This window comes from Halichondria panicea, chromosome 7 (assembly GCF_963675165.1).
Source record: "Halichondria panicea chromosome 7, odHalPani1.1, whole genome shotgun sequence".
NCBI classification, from domain to species: Eukaryota; Metazoa; Porifera; class Demospongiae; order Suberitida; family Halichondriidae; genus Halichondria; species Halichondria panicea.
Window position 1 is genome coordinate 4,806,513 of NC_087383.1, and position 24,537 is coordinate 4,831,049.

Consider the following 24,537-nt stretch of genomic DNA (forward strand, 5'->3'; position numbering starts at 1 on the left):
ACAGTAAATTGTTACCATATGAGAACACACAGTCTGTGTGTAGGGGTGTTGCCATCCCTTAGTTCACATCCACTCGTTAGCAGATATTGAAGACAGTGGACCTGAGATCAAACACAACTAAAGCTTTCACACTCTGTCACGTGCAAGTTGCAACCTCACTAGCTAACCATCACTATTGTCTTATAGAGTGATTAAGCTCGGAGGCTCCTTGTTGGGGAAATCACTTTTTCCTCCACCGCACAAACTTTATTGAATCATCAGCATTATAACCAAGTGAGCACGGTTGTTCAGAATACATGTATGTGAGCTCTAATCTCCAGCTAGTGGATAGATTTGATAGTACAGTGAACCTGGGGGAAGGGAGACATATAGTCTATAGATTCTAACAAAATAATAACATTATTTTATGCATAGGTATAAGCATACACATATCACATATCTTATCATATGTAGTGCTGTAGTGCTAGAAATTAATTAATAATGTGCGCATGATACTATTTATACGAGCAGCTCTACAATTGATTCAAAGCCTGTACAATTCCCATTGAAACCATGGCGTTTAATCGATAAACAAGTTACTTGCATAAATAATTATCGCACAATATTTTCGAAAGGAAAACTGATGTTTTCATAATAATGGAACCAAATACACAGTCAACAAATAATTTCTTAGCACTGAATACACAGTCAACAAATAATTTCTTAGCACTGAAAGGTTACATCAACATCTCTAAGTTTAAAAGAGAGCCATGCACCTTGTGGCCATGTACAGGTGCAGGCGTGGACCTACACACAACATCTGATCAGAACGAGTAAGAAGGTGATCCATGCAAATGTGTCTACCCAATCATAATTATAATGCATGTTATTTATCAGGTACGTACAGGAGGAAGCACTGGCACAACATCTAGTCACATGGGAATATTAATCGAATTAAGGCAGACCATATAAACTTATTAGTTTGATCTACTGTTACAGATCAACACATTACATGTGTCACATGAACTTCAATGTGCGTGGCTACCTCAATTGATCTCTTGTGTATATATATGCACCTTGAAAGTTGAACCAGTCTAACAGGGTGAGTATATGAGTAAGGTATGCGCTTAGTAGCTATCTGTGAGATCAATAAATTTATCAATCTTCACAAGGTCAACTTAACAGTCGGGTAAATGGATAAAATCAAGCTGTGGACTCACCTTTTCACAGTCTATTCCTTTCTCATTCCTACAAGAAAATGTTCATAATGATATGAAGTTGTTCTACTGTACATATAATCCACAGAAATGCTTACCGTGTCTGTGTGAGGACCATGGTGAAAACTGCGTGAAAGCGTAACACTGCGTTCATGTTTGTGGAGGCCACAGTCCTACAGGGGGGGGGGTAATGAAACTGAATGCTGCATGTAACTCTTAGCTCCAATATTTCCTCTCTCCATCTTACTGGAGAAGCTCTGTGGCCAGGACTAAGCATTGCAGCACATACTGTACATGTAGCATACCATCTGAGCCAAGCGATTAAAGCATAGAGAACAATCACATGCATGCTAGCACTAAAAATTGAAGATTAAAATAAAAGTTTGAAAATCCACCATCCACAATACAACTAACATAATGTTACAAATCGAACTGAAGAGCTCTTAATGAGAAATAAAGTTGATGTTGGGTTCTATAGTCGTTTCCTCTCAAAGACTATGATATCAATTGACATTGCATGCTCGCATAGCATTGGATTTCTCTATTGTCAATTTGATGATAGTAACAACTATAGAACAAACATTCATGGTACTGCATGTATGCCAGTTTGGGAACAACACGATCAGCATCTATTAAATTAATAACAAAAGTAAAAATACATGGCTTTAAGGAACAGTTGTAATCGACCTCACCATACACAACGGAAGAAAATAATTATACAACGGAAGAAGCATGCACAATAAATATGAAGTGTTCACAACATTTGTTCGTATTTGAGTTAGAAGCTAGAAGCTGGGCTGTTCGATAAAAATGTTATGTTACATTAAACTAAGAGTTGAATGAACTCTTGATTAATAGTATGGCTAAGAGTGCAATATGGGATTACTGAATAGCACGAGTAACAAGCAATGGCAAGGATACTAATTGTATTAACCTTGCCAGTGCTTGTTATGAGTGCTATTAATCCCTTATTGCACGAGTAACCATACTAATCGTGATGATGAAGTTCTCTACAGTTTTTATTAACATTTTCGGCCGCGGCTGTTATTCGAAAACATTCTGTTGTCATTGACAGTGTGCAATTACTTGACAGGTAATTGCACGCTGTCAATGACGACGTGCAACCACTGGACCGGATGTGATACGGGATTAATTGCTGTACACTCTCCAGTCACTAATAGCACATCATACTATTGATTGTTAATCGTTTGTGATGCAGTTTTAAGCTGCAGTTTCAGTAAAAAATTAGCCGCGGCCGCTATTCAAATGTGCAATCGTCAAGGCAGTAATTGCACGTCGTTAATGACGACGTGCAATTACTGCCTTGACGACGTGCAATTACTGATACGCGATTAATCACTGCACGAATCACAGTGAATAATAGGACAACATGCGATTATATCGTGCAATTACTGCCTTGACGACCGCACGTTCGAATAATGGCCGCGGCTAATTTTTTTTACTGAAACTGCAGCTAAAAGTGTCCTTAAAACTGCATAACAAAAAACGATTAACAATGAATAGTATGGCTACTCGTGCAATAAGGGATTAATAGCACTCATAACAAGCACTGGCAAGGTTAATAGCACTCGGCTGCGCCTCGTGCAATTAGTATCCTTGCCATTGCTTGTTACTCGTGCTATTCATCCCATATTGCACTCTTAGCCATACTATTAATTATACTAATAGTATTATGTATCATTACTGCATTGTAATTCGTACAGTGAAGCAATGCTACGCAATACATCCGGTCCTGTAATTGCACTGGGCTTGTTTCCGAATAACAGCCACGGCGGAAAAACTGTAGAAAGCTAGCATCATAACAATGCAATCAATAGTATGCAAAAGGGATTAATAGCACTCACAACAAGCACTAGCAAGGTAAATAGCACTGACTCGACTTCGCCTCGTGCAATTACGTCTTTCTTCTAATTACAGCGCCACTAAAAATTAATTATGATTTTTCAGTGGTGCACAAATAGAACAATAGAACGTAGAGTACTAGTAGCTGTTTCCACGAGACTATCATATCAGTTCTGTTGTAGGTAGAGCCTCGATTAAAGGCTTCTATTTTCCAGAATTTACTTGATGTTCAATTGGAATAAAATAAAAATAATTTTGTGAACTTGGCGCTTCTATTAGATTGGCGCTGTAACTAGAAGAAAGATGGTAGAGGCCTTGCCATACATTACTTGTTACTCATGCTATAAACCTCACATTGCACTCTTAAACCATACGATTACAAATCATGACCAATATCATTAAAGAATAGTTGGATAATTATAGGGCCAGGGGTTTAATTAGTTGGGCGGAGTCCAACCAACTGCGTGGGGTTGGACACCACTCCAATCTGGGTTTTGTTCCACTGCAGAAATATTGCAGCCCAATCAGATTGCAGAGTTCAAGTGTGAAGGCGTGGCTCGAGATCGAACGAGTCAGTAACTAGTAATTCAAATCAAAATGCAACAATAGTAGACAAGCCAGCTTGATCCAGGAATACGTCAGGTCAGTTAGAGCAGTGGCATGCAAAAGTGACTCCTGCAGTAGCATTCTAACTGAGCTTTGAGGTTACCGCCCACTTGGGATTAATCATTCATGCTTAGCCACACCCTAAAGCTAGGTACCAGTGGAACAAAACCCAGATTGAAGTGGTGCCCAACCAGAGGAGGTACGACATCCGCGTGTCAAAGGAAACGTTTTAGACACACATTCCTTAGGTCAAAGTTCGGAATGTGTGTTTAAGACACGCGGATGTCGTACCTCCTCTGGTGCCCAACCCCACGCAGTTGGTTGGACTCCGCCCAACTAGGGTTTAATAACCATGGTCAAAAATCCTCTAACATTCCAACGACTACCATAAGACCTCGATTTAAGGCGACCCTCCAAATATGCGACACCCTGGAGCTTCAGCAATTTTCTGACCTCTAAAAATAGCGACAGCTGCGTTGACAATTATTTTTTAATGGTCGCGTTCTAAATGTAGCCACTCCCTAGCCTCGATTGCCCACTGGAAAATCAGTGTTTTTAAGCGGCCTGAAATCGAGGCAAGTAGACTCTGTAAAGTTACCTCCCATTAGATGCGACCCTCTAAATATGCGACACCAGGACTTCAATATAATTTTTCAACCTCCAAAAGAAGCGACCTCTGGCTTTGAATTATTAAAAAGTGTCACTTTAAATCGAGATCTTACGGTAGATCTATTAAACTTCGACAAAAACATTGTGCTTAAGAACAGAACCTTGTGATCCATGGATCTTGTCTGGTACATAACATTCATGTAGATCTCTTCCATCCATTATCCATGGATTGATCTCTTCATTAGACCTACACATGTACTATCATTTTAGATCTAGATCTAGTGATCCTTTACCAGACAATCTTCAATCACGTGGAACAGGATGTCGATTTTTAATAACAAACTTGCAAGGGGCTGGCCTACACTGTACTGACACTAGAGACAATATCAAGAGTGTTGCATTTGCGTTTGCAGCATAATTATACTTACATAACTAGACTACTTTATCAGTGGAGAAGGCTATAAACTGAGGTATGTTCATAATTAATAATAATTATAATGGTGTGAATCTGGACTCCTGAACTATACAGCAGCTATATCTAAGTATTGTTATTGTTATCTACACATGGCATATTTAACATGAACATTTCCACTACATTGTATCTAGAGTGATCATGTCGGGTGAGCCTGTGGCGATCAACGGTGCTAGTGGAGGTAACCTCCAGTTCTCTAGTGTAGAAAGTCGTGGAGATCACCCTCCCAGCTACTCCCTGGAGAGATACCTGGCCTCTGAGTGCGTACAACATACTAGCTCTGTAGACACACATACATAGTATAATTATTGTATACTTGTGTAGGAGCATGCATGCACTCACTGTGTATTTGAATGAGAGTCCCCCCTCAACCAGAAAAGATTGGTAGTATAATATAGGTAGAATCTGTGCGAGAACCATTTATCTCTGAGTGTGTAATGTTGCGTGTAATGTTGTGATCAGGTTTGCAGCCCTTGCATTTCGTAAGTTAGTAGTCGATCATTTTAAATACTAATTAGTTGGTACTGTGGTTATTTGGAAACTGTGACCATTTCCTGTCCAACCAGTTGACCCAGTATCCTATCTTAATTGCCGACAGCTAAACTCATACTGGTGATTTAGCTACTCAAGTTTCAGACATCGTTCCATCAAACCTATAGGTTTTGATACACAAGTGCATGTATATATTTTTGGGTACAGCTAGGTAGGTATTGAAAGTGGTTGGTTCTCTTTTGCATCTTATTTGGTTGTTACCCCCCCCCCACACACAGTGACCAGCCTGATGGACGGTCCAAGGAAGAGAGCCATCGTCGTCTCTCAATCAGTTCCGAATCTGATGTCTCCACAATTAACGAGGATTATGATGTGGCCTCCATATCATCGTCCATCGACGATAAACTGACGTGAGTGTGTGTGTGTGTGTGTTAAGTATATAATTATACAAGAAGTCCATAATAATTATGACCAAGAGTATAAGAAGAGAATTAAGAGTGTAAAACTACTGTACACAAAAACTGTGCACAAAGTAACGTGACATCCTGTCAATTGCACGTGAGCTACTAGCTGACAACTGGATATGACGTTTTAGGTGTAGTTTTGCAGGATTGCACTTAAATAAACCTCGAGGCAGAACTGCAAGTTAGTAATTAGATTTGAGATAGGGACCGCTTGGCTATTTTCTGAAATACAGCTACCTCGCTATTCCGGCCAAGCTGCACTGTCCCAAGGGTGACCAGATTAACGAGAGTCTGCTATACTATGAATTGATTGATTTAATAGCTATTGCCAAATGTGTATTTTTTCTCGAATGTTGAGTTGTTGGTTTTGTAATCATGATCTGCCTAGTATTTTATGTGGTAACTAGGCCTAAGAGGTGATTATAGTATCGTCTAGTGTGGGGTACATCCATGCTATTAATTTCGCCAGGGTTAGTGCTTTACTGTGGTTATAAGGTATTCAGTAGCTATCTACCGTATGTATGGTAACCTTCACCACACCCACACACCCAGGTGGCGAGGTCGTATGCAGCTGGCCCTGCACAGTCACGTCTTCCACTATACCATTGTGATCCTCGTTGTGTTGGACGCCATCATCGTACTGACTGAGTTCCTTTTGGACATTGGGGCGTTAGGTATTATCATAAAAATAATGTTCTCTTTTTGTATGTACATGTATACCATTCCCACTGGCAGGGTTGCATCTAGGATTAAAAATTTGGGGGGGAAGGTTTACGCACGCCGCAAAATGTTTGGTCACTCCCACATTTGTTGACCACGCCCCCTATTACATGGTAGTGCATCACAGTAGATCTAGTTACATATTGCACATCATAGACAGCTAGTACTAATGTGACGATGTCATTATTCTATAAACATTTTTGGGGGGAAGGTTCACCCCAGCCCCCCCCCCAACTAGACGAAACCCTGACTGGATGTACACCGAGTCATTACCTAACCCCCCCCCACACACATACACAGGCACAATCATATGCAGAGGTGAAAACATAGTTGAAAGACGAGAGTTTTGTCACTTTGATTCCAACTTTCGCAACATGTGTGGGCCTCCGCCCAACTTTATTCTGGAAGGTCTGGTGCTTCAACCTGAGGGTTCTAACCCGGATCGTGACCCCTGCACCTGTGCCTTTAGGGGAGGAAAGCGTGTCTGCGTCCCTGACAGCGGTACAGATGTATAGTTTGTGTTGTAGCTTATTGTGCGCCTGCATAGTGACTTACACATTTTAGTTCTGGCTGGCTGAGTGAGTGGTTGCCTATTGTTTGTTTCAGGAGATTCTGCACAGAGTTTCTATATTAGGCTGTAGGCGTGACTTTTTATTAACCTATTATAGAAAGGGAAGTATAGACTATTATAGAAAGGGAAGTATAGAGACCAAATATCTGTAGTTAAGTTGCTACGATTGGCCCAAACTAAAAAATCGCATGTCAATCCATCACAACTCTATAAGTCATAAGACCAGCATAATTATACACTTTCACTGGGCAAAATTGTTGCAACAAAAGTTTGTATACCTTCGCTTGTCCATTGCATTCTGTGATGAATGTCATGGAGCCGATAATCAAGAGATAATGTGTGGCAATTCAATGTAAGGGACTGAAATACGGCTCCCGACTCACTTGTTTAGGTTTTCTTGGCCAATTCAATCCATAAAAATTATTGCAACTTTTGACGTCTATCAATCGATATAATATGTAAGTGAGTTTAAATTTGCAGAGGATTCTGTATTGGACCCTGGAGTGAACCCTGGTCTAGTGCTGCACTTCTTCTCTTTGACCATCCTCAGTATCTTCATGTTTGAGGTGAGATAATGTAATACACATCTACTGGTTGGTCACATGACTGGGGCTACTAACAAAAACCTGTCGTACTACATATGACGAATGTAGTTTTTTTAACATTGTCTATAATTTGATGCACACACAATTTGATGCACTCAGCTGTGAGTATGTTAAATTGTTGTGGCTCTGTTTTAGCAAAAGTATATTATAATAGAGAGAGAGATGTAATCTACTTTTTGTCACATGACAGATACAGGAAGTCACGTTATTCTCCGCATACATCTAATGCACAGTATGCCTACTTCTCTCTCTCTCTCTCCATTAATATACTCTTGGTTTAGCTGTAACGGATGCTAACATGTCGCAGGTTGTACTTAAGATGGTAGCGTTCCGTCTCAAGTACTTCACTCACAAGTTTGAGGTGTTTGACGGAATCATTGTCGTCATCTCTTGGACTCTGGACGTTGCTTCAGTGTAAGAGTGCATAATTATTATTTACACGTCTATATTTAAGTATGCCACGATCATTATCATAATTAATGCTGCCATACTGTATCCACGGTATAGTATATAGCTCCATTTCCTTGCAACCTAGCTATATAACGTGAATGTTAAGGGTGGTGGTGTTAGAACATGTAGGTTTTTGTACTACTGCTAATAGATTTACCACAGTTTTAAAATGTGTGTTCACTCTCTTTAGAGTTGAAGAGGAGGCCTTTGAGGTTGCTGCTCTGTTGATCATCCTCAGACTGTGGCGTATCCTGCGTATTGTCAATGGTGAGTGATCACTCTTGAAGTGGTAGCTACTACTTGGGTTTCACTGATTTGAACATCCTGTCTGTATGAATAGACATGTTTCCTTGGCTGGGTTTGAAGGTATTCACATCATCCTGGGTCCATTGCAACTACCTGCAAAAAACTACATATATACAGTATAGCAGGTATATTTCGAGGTTATTATAAATGTTCACGTTTTCCGCTGATTAATAAGCATGTACCACCAATATTATTTTATACCTTCAGCACCCTCCTGAGTGAGTCAGTCGTCCTACTGTATTGTGGCTAGGCAAGAGACTCTGCTCTGTAGTCTAGTTGAGCTTGTCATTTAATATATATATATCCAATATCAGATGCATGTACTGAAAAAAGGCTGCTATTTATTCCGGGAAAATTTTTCTAACTGTCTTTTTGCAAATGTTTATACCCTCGAAATGTACCCACTCAGGAGTGCATGAATATTCATGCACTCCTGACCCACTATATTGTGCTAAATTTTTAGTCAACTAATTCCCATTCAGACCCCGGCCTAGGTGTTATCATCTGCTCCATAAGAGTGCAGCTACATGTAGCTACATTATAGATTGTACCCACTGTCTGGGATAGGTTAACAGAGTGATGCCTCCTATTGCTGTGCCTAGCTTTGTATATACAATGTACTCAGTGGTCTCAACTGAACTGAACATTAGAGTTAAGAAATGTGTTTGATGCAGGCTCCATCTTGGCTGCCAAGGCTAAGTCTGATGAGCACCTGAGGGAAGCCAAGAAAGAAGCAAAGCGGATCATACACGCTTTTCATAAAGCCAGAGACAGCAAGGTCTCGTTGGAGGTGAGTGCCTGTCGTCAGTCTGAGGACGTCTCTGTCTTCTTTAAGCAGTATTATCATGTCAATAGCCGAGGGTTAGCACTCCAGTGCTCTAGTTAAATAATTGTTACCCATGTTTTGTACGTGTATAGTAATCATGTAATCATGTGTTCTCACAGAAAGAAAACCTTCGCCTTCGGAAGCAGCTAGGAAACTCGGGCTCACAGGACTCTAATTACAACACTGAAGAGCAACCAGACCTCAATCAGGTGCCTTGTCAAAGCTACATAACATAAAGCTACCGTATAGAGGGACATTTTCGTGTGATGCAAATTTTCGGGTAAACTCCCACGCATTGGTAATTTCACATGCAAAGCTATTGGTGGGTGTGGTTTCCTGGCATTGATATTAGAACCCATGAATATTTCTGCTGAGGGCTCTAAAGCCATATAGCGAACATTTCCCGCTATACGGTACTAGCTATAATTATTGCTAATACACACAGATGTCACAAAGAAACCATACCTTATAATCAGGTACTTGTACTACATGTACAAACAAGTACTTTAGTACCGGCAAGAGTGCATAAGAAGAGAAGAGTGTCAAACTACTGATACTTTACACAAACACTGTGCACAAAGTAACATGACTCGCACATGATAAAGTATTGTGAACTTACTAGTAATTAATACCTAGTAAATGTTAACTGTGACGTTTCTAGGGGTGGGGTAATCTAATTACAATTCTAGCTAGTTGTTCGTGTTCAACGTTCATGGAGCTTATGGAGCTGCTCACTGCACACTGATAGGAGACGATCTCTTCACAAAAATCATCTAAATAGAGACAATAGTCGAGTTGATCATCTTCACTTGCACTCTTTACTCACTATTAACAACTTTGCGTTGTGTAATTATGCACAAACGTCATCAATTGCGAGTTGCTCACGTGCAATTGACAGGATGTCACGTTACTTTGTGCACAGTGTTTGTGTAGAAGTATCAGCAGTTCGACACTCTTCTCTTCTTATGCACTCTTGGTACCGGTATATATATACACGCAGCTGTTGCAGGGTCAGGCATAGTGTTGTGCTCGCACCCTGTATAGGATATTTATGTTCACTTCTTTCTTTCATGCAGGTACAGGTACCTGTCAGTTCTTCACGTGAAGAGTAGAGGGCCGGGACTGGATGACTTTTAGCTATCATTATATTTATAATGTATATATACACTGATCAGCACCAATCATCCTGCATGGCTGAGGGCCGGGGTATGTATATTAATATTTTATGTCAATGAGCAATGTATAGTCATTTGTCATGAATGTCTTGAAAACCAGAGGATCGATAATTCTGTATAATGATATGCATGCAAAGTACGCATGCATGTGAATGATACGTACACGATCACCATGCAGCTAGCAATCGCAATTGTTAATAAGATGTATATAGCTATGTGAATACAAGTAATTTTTTGGTCAGTTGAATTCCGTGCTAAAACTGTAGTCACATCAGTCATGCATGAATACACATGTAATATCATACACTTAATTGTCACTTGCAGGACTATTTTTTATACACATCAAAGTTGTGAATGACGTGAGATTGATTGTCATATGCCCCCCCCCGATACTTCTTGCATTCCTTTGGCTAATCATAGCACTGATTGCAAATGTTTGCGTATATATATTTTCGATGTAGTAGCGTAGAACCAACTGACAATTTTCAGTTTCGTTAGTTCCTCATACGTATGCCACACATGTACAATGTAAATGCATATAAAATTCTACGTTGTTATACAGAAAAAAATTATGTACAATCAGCTAGAGGCCTGGCCAACACTGGAAAGATGGTTTGCAGCAATTTTTCTAGCTAAGGCACAATTGGATCCACCATATGGATGAGCGACTGCCTTTACCAACACCCTCCAGGTCGGTACTCCATGTTTAGAAATAGCATGATTGTGTTGCAACCATGTTTCTATTACTGCATATAGCCCTGCCTTCGGTTCATCCTTATGCTTGCTCTGGATAATGTCCATATCAGCTTTTACAAGACGAAGAGCTTTACCAAGTTGAATGAACCTGACAGCCAAATCGGATACCTCTTCTACCACATCAAAACAATCTTCGTTATCTGAAATAAAGTAAGTCAGGTAAATCTTGTTGAATCACATGTTCACCGGTAACTCACCCAGCACAGTCGTGTTATCCACTGACAGAAAGTCGTCACTATCACCACCATCAGCATTGATTGTAGCACCTGTAATATTGTTGTTGTTTTTACGATTGGATCAAAATATTAAATAAGACTGAACATGCAGTAAATGGGGGGGGGGAAGAAAATGAAAGTTATATATATATATATATATATATATATATATATATCGTATATGCTTGATCAGAGGCTGTGGCTACTAAATGTTTCATTTTGCTGGCAGAGGAGGCTACAATTCGAGAGGGGCCTTTAGTAGCCGCTCTCAAAATAATAATAGTGGCCTATGACTCTAGCATTTCTGCACGTGATAACCATATTTACTTGCAGCTAGCTATATGTAGCTATAGGTAGCAGCTTATTGTTAGTGCTTCACAAAGACTTTCATGGCAAAATTTGAGTTTTTGTTTAAACGCCGCTTTTGAACAATGCTGGCAAAGGAGGCTACTATTTGAGTGCGGCCTCTGATCAAGCAAGAACAATTGTCCTTCATTCAGCAATATTTACCAATGCTTGGTTGTGGACTGTAATCGGCACCAGTTTCAGACCCAGGACGCTTGTTTTTCCTTTCTTCAACTTCCTTCTCTGAAAAAGTATATTATAATGACCGTAAAGATGTGGATTACTAATTGCATCATGCAGTAGGCTACCGGTAGTTATAATGAAAGCACTATGGGTCTGGTGCTCCGCCTGGTGCTCTGCGTCAGTGGAAGCATTATTTAATTTGCAATGCATGCAGAGAATGGTTCAGCAAAAAGGTTATAGTTAAAAAGCTGCTTCGTGGGTATTCTAGTCACGTACTTCCTTCGGCACCTGCAATCCATGTGGTGGCAAACTTTAACAAAATTATGCTAACCTCGAGTCAAACATGGCCATTAATGGGGGCATAATGCGTGGGTGAGTTCCCTGAGATTTGATTAAAAGCCGCCTTAGACGTTATTCTACTCAAGGATAGTAATAGTTTTGTAAATGCTCAGGCGGTGGCGTAAGTATTTATGACGCCAACATTCTTGTGTGAGCGTGAGATGTTTCACGAAATGGGACAACTCTCAACACGGCAAAACTAACTGGCCAGTCAGGAGTAGCATCTCTGTGGACCTATTTTAGGTCATAGGATGTTTACATATATGTCTCGTATCTTATTAATTTAATTTTAAGGTGACCCTCCAAATATCCTAGGGAAATTTTTGAAGGTACATGTATGACTTCTAACAGTATAGCAACTGCTGTGTTGAACATTTTGTCATGGAAGGTCAAAATGTAGGCCGCTAGAAACAAAGTACTTTTAAGCGGCCTGGAAATGAGGCTAGTAGAGTATAACCTCGACCTGGTTGTGACACAATCACTTCATTGTCAACTGCGCCTCTAGCATCGTAATTATTTATAAATGTGTTGCCTTAAATCGAAAAATAACCGCAGCTCAGAATGGCGACGTATTGTTAATACCGTATACAGTATATACAACCTTGGACACCTTGGTTCCAGAGGTAAACCACGCCTTGATCCACCCACTTTATTGATAAACAGCAGTGCCACATGGTTGCCTGCGCATGCGCAGAAGATAAGCAGGCCTGTCTCCATAGTAACAGCTGCAACGCGTATGCGCATTTAAGGGACACGCCCATTTTCTGAATTATTAAAAAGAAAATTCCCAAGCCGGATAATCGAGGTTCTACTGTAGCACGACATTTTTGAGGCATTTAAATATCATGTCTAAAAGATTTCGTTGAATAATTTTTGTGGATTGAGTGCTTACTGGAAGCCACGCCTAAAATTTTGGCACGTTATAGAAGATAATTCTAATCAGAGATAAAGGAAAGAGGAAACGAAACTACCCTCGAATGAACATCCTGTCTAAAAGATTTCGTTGAATAATTTTTGTGGGTTGAGTGCTTACTGGAAGCCACGCCTTTAATTTTCGCACGTTATAGCAGATAATTCTAATCAGAGATAAAGGAAAGAGGAAACGAAAGTACCCTCGAATGAACATCCACTCTTTCCCGCAGTATAATCGAGGCTGTCTTTAGCAGCTTATCTGTAAGGGTGCGAGGTAGCCAAGCTAATGCCTATTTCTATACACTAGCTGTGGAGAATCATAGATACAAGAGAGAGGGATTGGAAACGAGTTCACGTGCGCCAATACTCCTACAGTAAATTGAGCAGCTGATCCGCGTTATATGCACTAACCCTCAAATTGGTAGACTACTGACGAGGTAAGCCAGGCTCCTTAATGCATGAATCTATCAGTGCTTAATACTATTGTTGTAGGCACTAGATCTGTGTAAACCAGCTTGTATATAGGCACACTAAACTGGAAGAATGGCAGTAGTTACCCTTGTGGAGGTGTTTTTGGGGTGTATATCTCCCATTGTAGGTCTTGATAACTGCTTGTTTTCAACTCTATTGCTTCAGCTAGTTTTTATGATGAATAATAATGCTTATATATATTGGTGAGTAAATAGATTGGAATAGGTGGCTTTTTGTGAGAAGGCTGCAGAGCTTGTACTTTTGGAAGTTCTGAACTAGTGGTTTCAATTCTAAAAAGCTTATTTTATTGCTTCCATGCTTTTTTTGTCCATACAGATCTGTTGGCGCAGGAGTGCATGAATATTCATGCACTCCTGTTGTTGGCGTTATGAGGCAAACTTGTGCATGCAGAGAAAGAATACCAACACTAGCTATATATATATGTATTACTACATGTATGTGCCTTATTAGCACCACAAATTCAATGCTAGTTGATAGTTATAGCATAGATAGTTATTTTTGTGCATTTTGTGTACACTACAATATAAACCACGCCCACCATACTTCCGTTTAACAAAGATTGGAACATGAAATCGAGTTCACGTGACTTGTATTTATGGAAAAATAAACCACTAGCAAATGTGCTCATTCTGTGCAGCTCACTTCTATTTAAAGATCTAAACCTATTTTAGAAGTATAACCAGGACGCTTACACATTATAGCAATCAAAGACCCTAAAATAGCGCTTTGAAGCTTATAGCTTTATTTCCATGTCTCTTTTTACTGCATGGGTGTGGTCAGTCATTAGCTAGTACTACATGTGGTTCACAGCGTGTTATAAATTGCTGAAGGAGATGATGTCGAGGAAACACATTTCGAGCGAGTTACCCATTGGACGAAAAGTGGATCGTTTTCGAGGCCTCTGTGTAGAACTAATATAAAATTAGTGGTCACGTGCACATGCACCACTTCAGTTTCCAATATCTTCCTTTATCTATGTTATAATCAAAGGTGGAATTAATGTTCGTGTAGGATTACTAATCCACGAAAATAGCGAAAATTTCGCACTATACGTACTCTCTAAATACAAAAATTTGGACCAGACGAAATTAACCTGCTATATACGGTACATATACAGTACATAGATTCGTATCTATGGTAATAATTTAGACTGGAAACCACTCCCCTTCTCTCGGGAGAAAGGGACTGGCAAGCTGCCGTGTTGAGAGTTGTCCCAGTGCGTGAAGAATGTCACGCTGCCACAAGAATGTAAACGTCACAAATACTCATGTGCCACCGCCCACACGCTAACTATTACTGCACAAAATATTACCGGCCTCGAGTATAAGTACATTCACTGGCGGTCTGTTATCGAGGCTGAACTAATATCACCCGCGCATTACGCATTTTGTGGTTTGTTCTAATTGCATTCCAACAGGACAACTCTCAACACGGCAACTTGCCAGTCCCCAGAGCCCAGAGCGAAGGGAGTGGTTTCCAGTCTAGTAATAATTATTATATATTTAAACGTACCTAACTTGTCCGTCATGAATTTGTACGATGGCTCTTGTTTGAGTACCCCCAAGAAGGTCCCAAAACAAGCAGAGTCAACGTCTACTCTGTTCTTTATAGCCTGCATGAAGAACATTGCCTTTTGCTCATTAGTGTAGATCATGTGAATGCACTTGGAGTGTTCTCCAGAGGACAGCAGATGTTGTGACAGTGCTTTAGTGGACATTGATACAATTTCTCCTTGGATCATTGTCTGAAGCTTGTCATAGTACTTGATAAGAACCAGGCTCTCAACACTGGCGTTCATCTTTTAATAGCTAGCTAGCTAGATCTTTAATACTATACACACCATAAATATTAACCCATAATTATACATAAACTGCGGTTTAAAAACGACCTTACCTCGAATCTAATGCTACGTCATTTGCTAAACCACACCCAAACGTCATATCTTTTTTTTTTTATTAATAATACTTATTGCAAGTGAGAAGACAAAAGACAAAAGACAAAACAAAAAAACAAACCAAGAAAAAACAACAAAAACATGTGACATAATTTTATAAAGTTCCTGGGTGAAAACACATGTTTCAGACCGATAGCACCCGGCCTTCTTGAGTTGCTAGGTCAATAGTGCCAGTGTCTAAGGCCTTCCATGGTGTAGTGGTGGTGAATGACTTCCTAGAGCCTCTGATGCACATAATCTCTGATCTTATGAGGGAGAAATTTAGCCTACACCTCATCCAATTCAGAGTTGTGCTGTATGTTTTGTCCTGTTTCTCTGCCAGCATTGAAGCTAGTTTCTTGTAGACAATATCTGCAGCCGGACCCATACCTCCAGCAGCAGAGAAAACCAAAGGCGTAAACGATCCAAATGCACTCTGTCTATCGTTGCTCCAGAAGCTCTGGGCCACAACATCAAGGCGAGCCCCATCCTCGCGGTTGGTTGTCCAGGGGCGGATCCAGGATTTAAGGAAGGGGGGTTCTTACAGTACTTCTTGTCCCAAAGCGACGAAATTTTTGTGACCACGCCCCTTTTAAAGTACCACGCCCACTAATTAACCCTCATGTTCTCCCTCATGATTTATAAACACAGGAGAGATGGTTGTGACTGGAGGAGAGATAGTAGTGGTCCCCAGTGGAAAGACAGACGGTGGTGGCTGGTGAAGAGGAGACTTGGCTATAGACTTGTAGAACTTGACCATCAATATATTAATGATTATAGCAATTATACATGTAAGTATGCAGTGTCATTCAATATGCAGTGTCATGCACTCTCCCTTACCTGAAACTTTCCTCTTCTTACACCAGGAGTCAAGGATTCATGGCTAGATATAATAATATTATCGCTTGACCACGGTGCAAATCAATGTGGCTGCAGTAGCCAGCCCCACCCTCTTGTTATGTAGAGAGAACCAGCCCCACCCTTTTATTATGCAAAGAGAACCAGCCCCACCCTTTTATTAACGACTTTGTCACGACAGTACAGTTAGCTAGCTAGCTAATATATACTAGCTGGAAGGGTAGTTCGTACGAACCCAACGAACTACCTCTGGATCCGCCCCTGGTTGTCCTAAGTTGGAACTGCTCTTCCGTCACAGGCTGTAAGGTTGGTTCAATATCCACATCTGGACATACTTCGCTCATAAGATTTGCTATGATGTTGCGTATTTCATTATGTCTTATTGTTGGAAATCCTCCCCTAGAGCAGCTGAGTGCATGCTCTACTGTGAAGTGAAGTCCACAGACACAGTGAGAGGGTAGGTTCTGAGGCTGCCAGCCGTACCTGAGGCAAAGAGCATCTCTGAAGGCTCCCTTGTGTAGCATGAAACCATGCTCTGCGATAGGCAGCGCTGTTATCCAGCTTGAGGTACCTTTCTCTGAGCATATTCCAACCATTTTTTTCAAATTGTTTGGTAGTTCTTCATTTAGCTCACTTACTGTCCTGGCTTCCATCTGTCGGCGGAATTTTTTGGCATTGTTCCTCAGTCTGGCTTGCTCTTGCTTCATTGTAGGTTCGTATATATCGGATTGGTCAAGTATCAGGCTGGCTAGTGGTGCTGAGATTGACATGCTCATCGTGAACTGACCAGGGCTTGTTTCACACGGGTTTGCTATACCAAGTCCCCCATGGCGGGCTGGGAGTGCCATTATCTGTCTTTCCAGATCACCAAAGGCATTCTGTCCAGTCAATTTTGGCAAATCCGGCCGTAATTATTAGAAAACCCAGAGGTTGGAGGGGAGGTACGACATGCGTAACTTTGTACAGTAGGACACAGTTAACAGAGATTATGAAACAAAAATTGACGGATAGTATATGATTGTCTCTATGATTGCACACAGCCGCCCATTTTCTGGGTAAAAGTAGATGATTAGGTAGTATGGAGTGCCGTTTGTATCAAAATCCTTTTTTTAAGGAACATTGTCCACGAGAAGGCGCTATTCCTCGAGCCACGGATATTTACTAAACATTGGTGTTATAAAAGCAGTGCAAACAGTAAAAAGCAGTGATATTTTGTAAAAAGCAGTGATGTTTACTAAAAAGCAGTGATATTTAGTAAAAAGCAGTGATGTTTACTAAAAAGCAGTGATATTTACTAAAAAGCTTAGTAAAAAACAGTAATGTTTAGTAAAAAGCAGTGATATTTAGTAAAAAGCTTAGTAAAAAGCAGTGATGTTTAGTCCTTCGACCTACTTGTATATTTGACGACCATAACTAAATATCACTGCTTTTTACTAAGCTTTTTAGTAAATATCACTGCTTTTTAGTAAACATCACTGCTTTTTACTAAGTATCACTGCTTTAGTAAGTATCACTGCTAAATATCACTGCTTTTTACTAAACATCACTGCTTTTTACTAAGTATCACTGCTTTAGTAAGTAGAATAGCGCCTTTCTCAGCGGCCTGGAATCGAGGCTAGTCTACACAGAGGTTGGCCACGCGTCATCAATCATGTGACATTCCTAAGGATGCTCACGTTGCCATAGATACCGAATAAGTAATAAAAAGGTATGGATACTCTTGCTTTGCCGACTTGCAACACCGGACTAGCTGTGTCTGTTGTCTGGCTGGACAAGATTAGCTAGACTATAGGGTAGAGTATAGTTCAGCGGTGCTGTATGCAGCTTGCACTGTACTGGCTGGCAAGAATCTAGTAAACACTGTATGCACTGATAACTCGCCAGAATAGAGGGGATCGGGTTGGTTAATGAAAGTTTTATATCAAAAGAAGCCAGAGAGGCACATAAAGTTTGCCTTCAGTCTCTAATGACTGTGCAACATCAGCTAGGTCAATTTTTGTGCCAGCTCAGCAAAAAAGTGGTGCACGTGATCGTGTCCAACCTCCTCTGGTGAAAACCTTGTTGGGACAGCCTAGTACATGTCGTGAATATTAATTGTCACTTGTATTACAACAAACCTGCGAATTAATGGCATGATCGATTGTCATTGCCCCCCTCCCAATACTTTTTAGTGCATTTCCTGGCCAATCATAGCATTGCAAATGTCTTGCATTTTCGATATAGTGTATGCACACAGGCACTGTGTCTTCCACCTTTTGTTTTCGGTGTTAGAGTTTCAGGTTTTACCCTGACACAGGTGATCAACCACCATCCAACCTAGTTGGGCGTAGCCCGACTGTCCCTGACGGGAGGTCTGGTTGCAAGCTTATCTTAGATTTATTCTGCTGCCACGATGGGGTGCCCTACCAGATAGCAGCATTTTTCACGTGGTTGGTTACACTTCCGCAGAACAAATCTCAGATAAGTTTGCAACCCAACCTCCCGTCAGGGATGGTCGGGCCACGCCCAACTACATCCAACCCAACCAAGAACCAACTGACAATTTTCCGTTAGTTCCTCAATACACCACACATGTACGATGTACTGTACATTGTATATATATTATATACAATGCATAATTATAAAATGCTACGATAGTTGGGGAGAGCAACTATATCTACCGGTATATCTACAAAAACAAAATGGAATTTTAATACACGTACAAATCAGCTAGAGGCTTGGGCAACACTGGCAATATGTTTTGCAGCAATTTTTCTAGCTAAGGCACAATTGGATCCTCCAAATGGATGAGCAACTGCCTCGACTAACACCTTCCAAGTCGGTAGTCCATGCTTAGAACAATCCTGACGTTGTAGCAACCATGTTTCTATTACTGCATATAGCCCTGCTCTCGGTTCATCCTTATGCTTGCTCTGGATAATGTCCATATCAGCTTTTGGAATACGAAGAGCTTTACCAAGTTGAATGAACCTGGCAGCCAAGTCCTTTACGTCTGTCACCACATCCATATAAATATCGTCCTCTGAAATAAACGATACAATTATTATTTGAACCCATGTCCATCATTAACTCACCCAGCACAGTTGTGTTATCCACCAACGAAAAGTCATCACCATCACCATCACCACCATCATTGATTGTAGCACCTGTAAAAAAATTTTAAACAAAATAAGAGGTAAATGAGAGGGGGGAATGATAATTATAACAGAAAAACAACTGTCCTTCATTCAGCAACATTTACCAATGCTTGGTTGTGGACTGTGACCAGTACCAGCTTCATACCCAGGACGCTTGTTTTTCATTTCTTCAACTTCTTTCTCTGAAAAAGTACATTAAATGACCATAAAGATCTAGGATTAAATTTATCCTCATTGCATCATGCAGTAGGCTATAATGAAAGCACCATGGGTCTGGTGCTCTGCCTCAGTAGAAGCATTATTTGCATGCGAAGAGAATGGTGCAGACTAGAGGAGGATAGTCAGTAAAAGGTCTTAGTTAAAAAGCTGTTTCGGGGGACGTAACGGCATTCCAGTCATCTACATGTACTTCGTTCGGTACCTGTGGTGTAGTTAACAAAATATTATACTAACCTCGAGGCCATTAATGGGGGCATAATGTGTGGGTGAGTTTCTGGAGATTTGAACCGTCTTAGACGTCGTTCTACTCAAGGATAGTAATAGTTTTGTAAATGCTTAGGCGGTGGCACGTGAGTACTTACGACGCCAGCATTTGTAGGAGCGTGAGATCTTTCATGAAATGGGACAACTCTCAACACGGCAAAACTGTCCAGTCCTTTTTTTCCTCAGTAAAAAAGGGTAAAAAAGGGAGTAGCATCTGTAGATCTATTTTAGGTCATTAATTTTTTTACGACATAGTCTCGTTTCTTATTTTCGTATCTTATGAATTTAAAAGAATTGCACTACCGATTAATTTTAAGGTGACCCTAGCTCCAAATATCCTTGGGCAATTTAAAAGTATGACTTCTAAAAGTATAGCAACTGCTGCGGTGAAAATTTTATGTCACGTCTTATAAGGACAGTCAAAATGTAGGCTGCTGGAAACAAAGTATTTTTAAGTGGCCTGGAAATGAGGCTATTAGAGTATAACCTCGACCTGGATGTGACACAATCACTTCAACCCAAAAGTAGCGCCTCTGGCTTTGTAATTATGCCTCGGTGCGCATGCGCAAGCGAGGTATACGGTAGTGTGTGTGTGTGTGTGTGTGTGTGTGTGTGTGTGTGTGTGTGTGTGTGTGTGTGTGTGTGTGTGTGTGTGTGTGTGTGTGTGTGTGTGTGTGTGTGTGTGTGTGTGTGTGTGTGTGTGTGTGTGTGTGTGTGTGTGTGTGTGTGTGTGTGTGTGTGTGTGTGTGTGTGTGTGTGTGTGTGTGTGTGTGTGTGTGTGTGTGTGTGTGTGTGTGTGTGTGTGTGTGTGTGTGTGTGTGTGTGTGTGTGTGTGTGTGTGTGTGTGTGTGTGTGTGTGTGTGTGTGTGTGTGTGTGTGTGTGTGTGTGTGTGTGTGTGTGTGTGTGTGTGTGTGTGTGTGTGTGTGTGTGTGTGTGTGTGTGTGTGTGTGTGTGTGTGTGTGTGTGTGTGTGTGTGTGTGTGTGTGTGTGTGTGTGTGTGTGTGTGTGTGTGTGTGTGTGTGTGTGTGTGTGTGTGTGTGTGTGTGTGTGTGTGTGTGTGTGTGTGTGTGTGTGTGTGTGTGTGTGTGTGTGTGTGTGTGTGTGTGTGTGTGTGTGTGTGTGTGTGTGTGTGTGTGTGTGTGTGTGTGTGTGTGTGTGTGTGTGTGTGTGTGTGTGTAGACTGCTACAGCTGCTCAAGGATCAATGAAGTGCAAGTAAGAGTTTCTATAGGCTTCTAGTCATGTTTTCTTGGATTTTATTTCGTGGATTTGCAAAATAATGCTTAGTTCTCGAGTTATGCCTAGTTTTGCTTACTTGGAATGCCATTGCAGCCTTTTCAGAATAGCACGTAGCCAAACTTGTTTACCGAGTGTTGCTACTCTACTTAGTAGTTAGCTCTATACTAGCTATTGGTAGCTGCAAGAGTGAGAAGAGAGCTGCAAGGCTCTGCTGATGGCAGCCATTAATTTTATACTTGAACTTTGGCACCAATCGTTTTTAACAACAATCATGGTCGATCATTACCTCTTTGAAAAAATGTCCATCATGTGTATAAAATTAAGCTATTAGTAGCTTTATTTTACGTAACTTTGGCATCTCCACCGAGGCATCAGCACCTGTGGTGCTTTCATTTATAAATGTGTTGCCTTAAATCAAAAAATAACCGCAGCTCAGAATGGTGACGTATTAATACCGTATCTGCCACAAAATGTTCGAGGCACTTAAATATTATGTCTAAAAGCATTTCGTTGAATAATTTTCGTGGGTTGACTGCTTACCGGAAGCCACACCTTTAATCTTTGCACGTTATAATTCTAATCAGAGATAAAGGAAAGAGAGGGATTGGAAACGAAAGTACCCTCGAATGAACATCCGCTCTTCCCCGCGGTTTAATCGAGGCTGTCTTTAGCAGCTTATCTGTAAGGGTGCGAGGTAGCCAAGCTAATGCCTATTTCGATACACTAGCTGTGGAGAATCATAGATACAAGAGAGAGGGATTGGAAACAAGGCCACGTGCGCCAATGCTCTTACAGTAAATTGAGCGGTCGATCCACGTTATATAGACTAACCCTCAAATTGGTAGATATTTATCTACTCCCGAGGTATAAGCCAGGTTCCTTAATGCATGTATCTATTATATTGCTTAATACTATTGTAGGGACTAGATCAGCTTGTAGGCACACTAAACTGGAAGAATGGCAGTAGTTACCCTTGTGGAGGTGTTTTTGGGGTGTATCTCCCCTGTAGTACACTGTAGGACTTGATAACTGAATGAGATAATTCAACTCTATTGCTTCAGCTAGTTTTTATAATGTATATAATGCTTATATAAATTGGTGAGTGAATATGAGGGAATAGGTGGCTTTTTGTGAGGAGGCTGCAGAGCTTGTACTCTTGGAAGTTCCGAACTAGTGGTTTCAATTCCAATAATAGTCTGTGTTCTGGTGCTGTTTTTTTCCAATCTGAAAAGTGTGGCTTTTCTTGTCCATACAGATCTGTTGGCATTATGGGGAAAACTTGTGCATGCAGAGAAAGAATACCAACACTAGCTATAATCAAGGGCGTATAAAAGAAGAGAGGGTATGCAACTCCTATATGAGCAGAGTTCAAACGTGGGCGGATGAATGTGCATGACTATATATGCATGAAATGCAATTTCTATTTTTAGCACTTCATGCAAATGCACACATTTCTCCGCTCACATTTGAACTCTGCTAGCTACGTGTACTGATAGTGGAGTGCATGCCCTCTCTTCTTTTATACGCCCTTGCTATAATTATGTGTTACTACATGTACATGTATGTGCCTTATTAGCACCACAGATTCAATGCTAGTTGATAGTTATTTTTGTGCATTTTGTGAATATAAACCACGCCCACCATACTTCCGTTTAACGAGGATAGGGACATGAAATTGATTTATGGGAGAATAAACCACTAGCAAATGTGCTCATTCTGTGCAGCTCACTTCTAGATCTAAAGATCTTAGAAGTATAACCAGGGCGCTTACACGTTATAGCAATCAAAGACCCTAAAATAGCACTTCGAAGCTTATAGCTTTATTTCCATGTCTCTTTTTACTGCATGGGTGTGGTCAGTTATTAGCTAGTACTACATGTGGTTCACAGCGTGTTATAAATTGCTGAAGGAGATGATGTCGAGGAAACACATTTCGAGCGAGTTACCCATAGGACGAAAAGTGGATAGTTTAGATAAAATTAGTGGTCACGTGCACGTGCACCACTTCAGTTTCCAATCTCTTCCTTTATCTATGTTATAATTAAAGGTGAAATTAATGTTCGTGTAGGATTACTAATCCACGAAAACAGCGAAAATTTCGCACTATATCTCTAAATACAAAAATTTGGACCAGACAAAATTAACCTGCTATATACGGTACATATACAGTACATAGATTCGTATCTATGGTAATAATTATTATATGTTTAAACGTACCTAACTTGTCCGTCATGAATTTGTACGATGGCTCTTGTTTGAGTACTCCCAAGAAGGTCCCAAAATAAGCAGAGTCAACGTCTACTCTGTTCCTTATAGCCTGCATGAAGAACATTGCCTTTTGCTCATTAGTGTAGATCATGTGAATGCACTTGGAGTGTTCTCCAGAGGACAGCAGATGTTGTGACAGTGCTTTAGTGGCCATTGATACAATTTCTCCTTGGATCATTGTCTGAAGCTTGTCATAGTACTTGATAAGAACCAGACTCTCAACACTGGCGTTCATCTTTAATAGCTAGCTAGATCTTTAATACACACCCATAATTATTCATAAACTGAAAGTGACCAGAGACCACACCCCATTCATAGTTGAACATGCACTCATATATAGCCTCGATTCCAGGCCGCACTGTTGTGTGAAAGAGGCTAATAATTTATATATACCGGTAGATACGTTAACTGAATACGTGTAAGTCTACTCACAACACACACAGATCTACGATAAAAGAATCACATCTACGTATAATTACATAAAAAACACCTACATGTACAGTGTGTATATAAAACACAAACACATGCTAACAGTAGTAGCAAATTTTCTGCTTCTTTTCATCTGATAAACTTTTAATTTGTGTTGCAATGTTAGCTAGGTCAACAGCAGGCAAAGTCAGCACCTCCAAAAGAGCATCCCAAGTGGCCCCATCCCTCCGTACCCAAGTGGAGAGCATCTCAGGATAGCAGTCTTCGGCTTTCCCTCTCTTAGAATTATCAATGCTGTCCAAAGAATTCTTGTCAATGCCAAGTTCAAGTCCTATATGATTCCATTTGTTGCGGGCATCCCATGTTTCATTTACTAAGAACCTCAAGTGATTGATTTCAAGAGTATTGACTGCAATGTGTTAGAAAAATGTGTCTAAATTATAGTATACCTGACTAATACATTGTTCCCATATATAATTATGTACATAAAGCACCCTGAAACTATCTTTATTTGCTAGGACTCTACAGAGACATAAGGGAGCACCCTGAAACTTGCTAAAACTCTACAGAGACATAAGGGAGCACCCTGAAAC

General features: G+C 40.5%; 3 protein-coding genes and 1 long non-coding RNA gene across 4 annotated transcripts; 1 reads left to right on the forward strand and 3 right to left on the reverse strand.

The window, feature by feature from the left end:
- Positions 1 to 357: 357 nt before the first annotated feature.
- Positions 358 to 4,542, reverse strand: LOC135338852 (uncharacterized). The gene is made up of 3 exons (XR_010395800.1): positions 4,436 to 4,542; positions 1,295 to 1,369; positions 358 to 1,227 (listed from the first exon to the last, which is right to left on the reverse strand). It is a non-coding gene; the product is annotated as an uncharacterized LOC135338852 (long non-coding RNA).
- Positions 4,543 to 4,609: 67 nt separating this feature from the next.
- Positions 4,610 to 10,456, forward strand: LOC135338844 (uncharacterized). Its single transcript, XM_064534925.1, has 11 exons — positions 4,610 to 4,744; positions 4,881 to 5,006; positions 5,517 to 5,648; positions 6,255 to 6,376; positions 6,723 to 6,923; positions 7,474 to 7,559; positions 7,906 to 8,012; positions 8,239 to 8,315; positions 9,029 to 9,144; positions 9,300 to 9,389; positions 10,257 to 10,456. Exons 2-11 carry the CDS (start codon positions 4,888 to 4,890, stop codon positions 10,290 to 10,292), a joined length of 1,086 nt encoding a protein of 361 aa, XP_064390995.1. The 5' UTR covers positions 4,610 to 4,744; positions 4,881 to 4,887; the 3' UTR covers positions 10,293 to 10,456.
- Positions 10,457 to 10,877: 421 nt separating this feature from the next.
- On the reverse strand, positions 10,878 to 15,484 carry LOC135338846 (uncharacterized). Its single transcript, XM_064534927.1, has 4 exons — positions 15,110 to 15,484; positions 11,837 to 11,914; positions 11,309 to 11,377; positions 10,878 to 11,251 (listed from the first exon to the last, which is right to left on the reverse strand). Exons 1-4 carry the CDS (start codon positions 15,393 to 15,395, stop codon positions 10,935 to 10,937), a joined length of 750 nt encoding a protein of 249 aa, XP_064390997.1. The 5' UTR covers positions 15,396 to 15,484; the 3' UTR covers positions 10,878 to 10,934.
- A 3,446-nt stretch (positions 15,485 to 18,930) lies between these two features.
- Positions 18,931 to 23,817, reverse strand: LOC135338856 (uncharacterized). The gene is made up of 4 exons (XM_064534937.1): positions 23,465 to 23,817; positions 19,630 to 19,707; positions 19,463 to 19,534; positions 18,931 to 19,410 (listed from the first exon to the last, which is right to left on the reverse strand). The coding sequence occupies exons 1-4, from the start codon at positions 23,748 to 23,750 to the stop codon at positions 19,094 to 19,096; spliced, it is 753 nt and encodes a 250-aa protein (XP_064391007.1). The 5' UTR covers positions 23,751 to 23,817; the 3' UTR covers positions 18,931 to 19,093.
- Between the last annotated feature and the right edge of the window lie 720 nt (positions 23,818 to 24,537).

Coding starts and splice junctions, on each gene's coding strand:
- LOC135338844 (XM_064534925.1), top strand. CDS start 4,888: ATGTCGGGTGAGCCTGTGGCGATCAACGGTGCTAGTGGAGGTAACCTC. Junction 6,377..6,722: donor TTTGGACATTGGGGCGTTAG/GTATTATCATAA, acceptor ACACATACACAG/GCACAATCATATGCAGAGGT. Junction 9,145..9,299: donor ACAGCAAGGTCTCGTTGGAG/GTGAGTGCCTGT, acceptor GTGTTCTCACAG/AAAGAAAACCTTCGCCTTCG.
- LOC135338846 (XM_064534927.1), bottom strand. CDS start 15,395: ATGAACGCCAGTGTTGAGAGCCTGGTTCTTATCAAGTACTATGACAAG. Junction 11,378..11,836: donor CAGTCCACAACCAAGCATTG/GTAAATATTGCT, acceptor ACAATATTACAG/GTGCTACAATCAATGCTGAT. Junction 11,252..11,308: donor GGATAACACGACTGTGCTGG/GTGAGTTACCGG, acceptor ACTTTATTTCAG/ATAACGAAGATTGTTTTGAT.
- LOC135338856 (XM_064534937.1), bottom strand. CDS start 23,750: ATGAACGCCAGTGTTGAGAGTCTGGTTCTTATCAAGTACTATGACAAG. Junction 19,708..23,464: donor ATTCATGACGGACAAGTTAG/GTACGTTTAAAC, acceptor GTACTTTTTCAG/AGAAAGAAGTTGAAGAAATG. Junction 19,535..19,629: donor CAGTCCACAACCAAGCATTG/GTAAATGTTGCT, acceptor ATTTTTTTACAG/GTGCTACAATCAATGATGGT.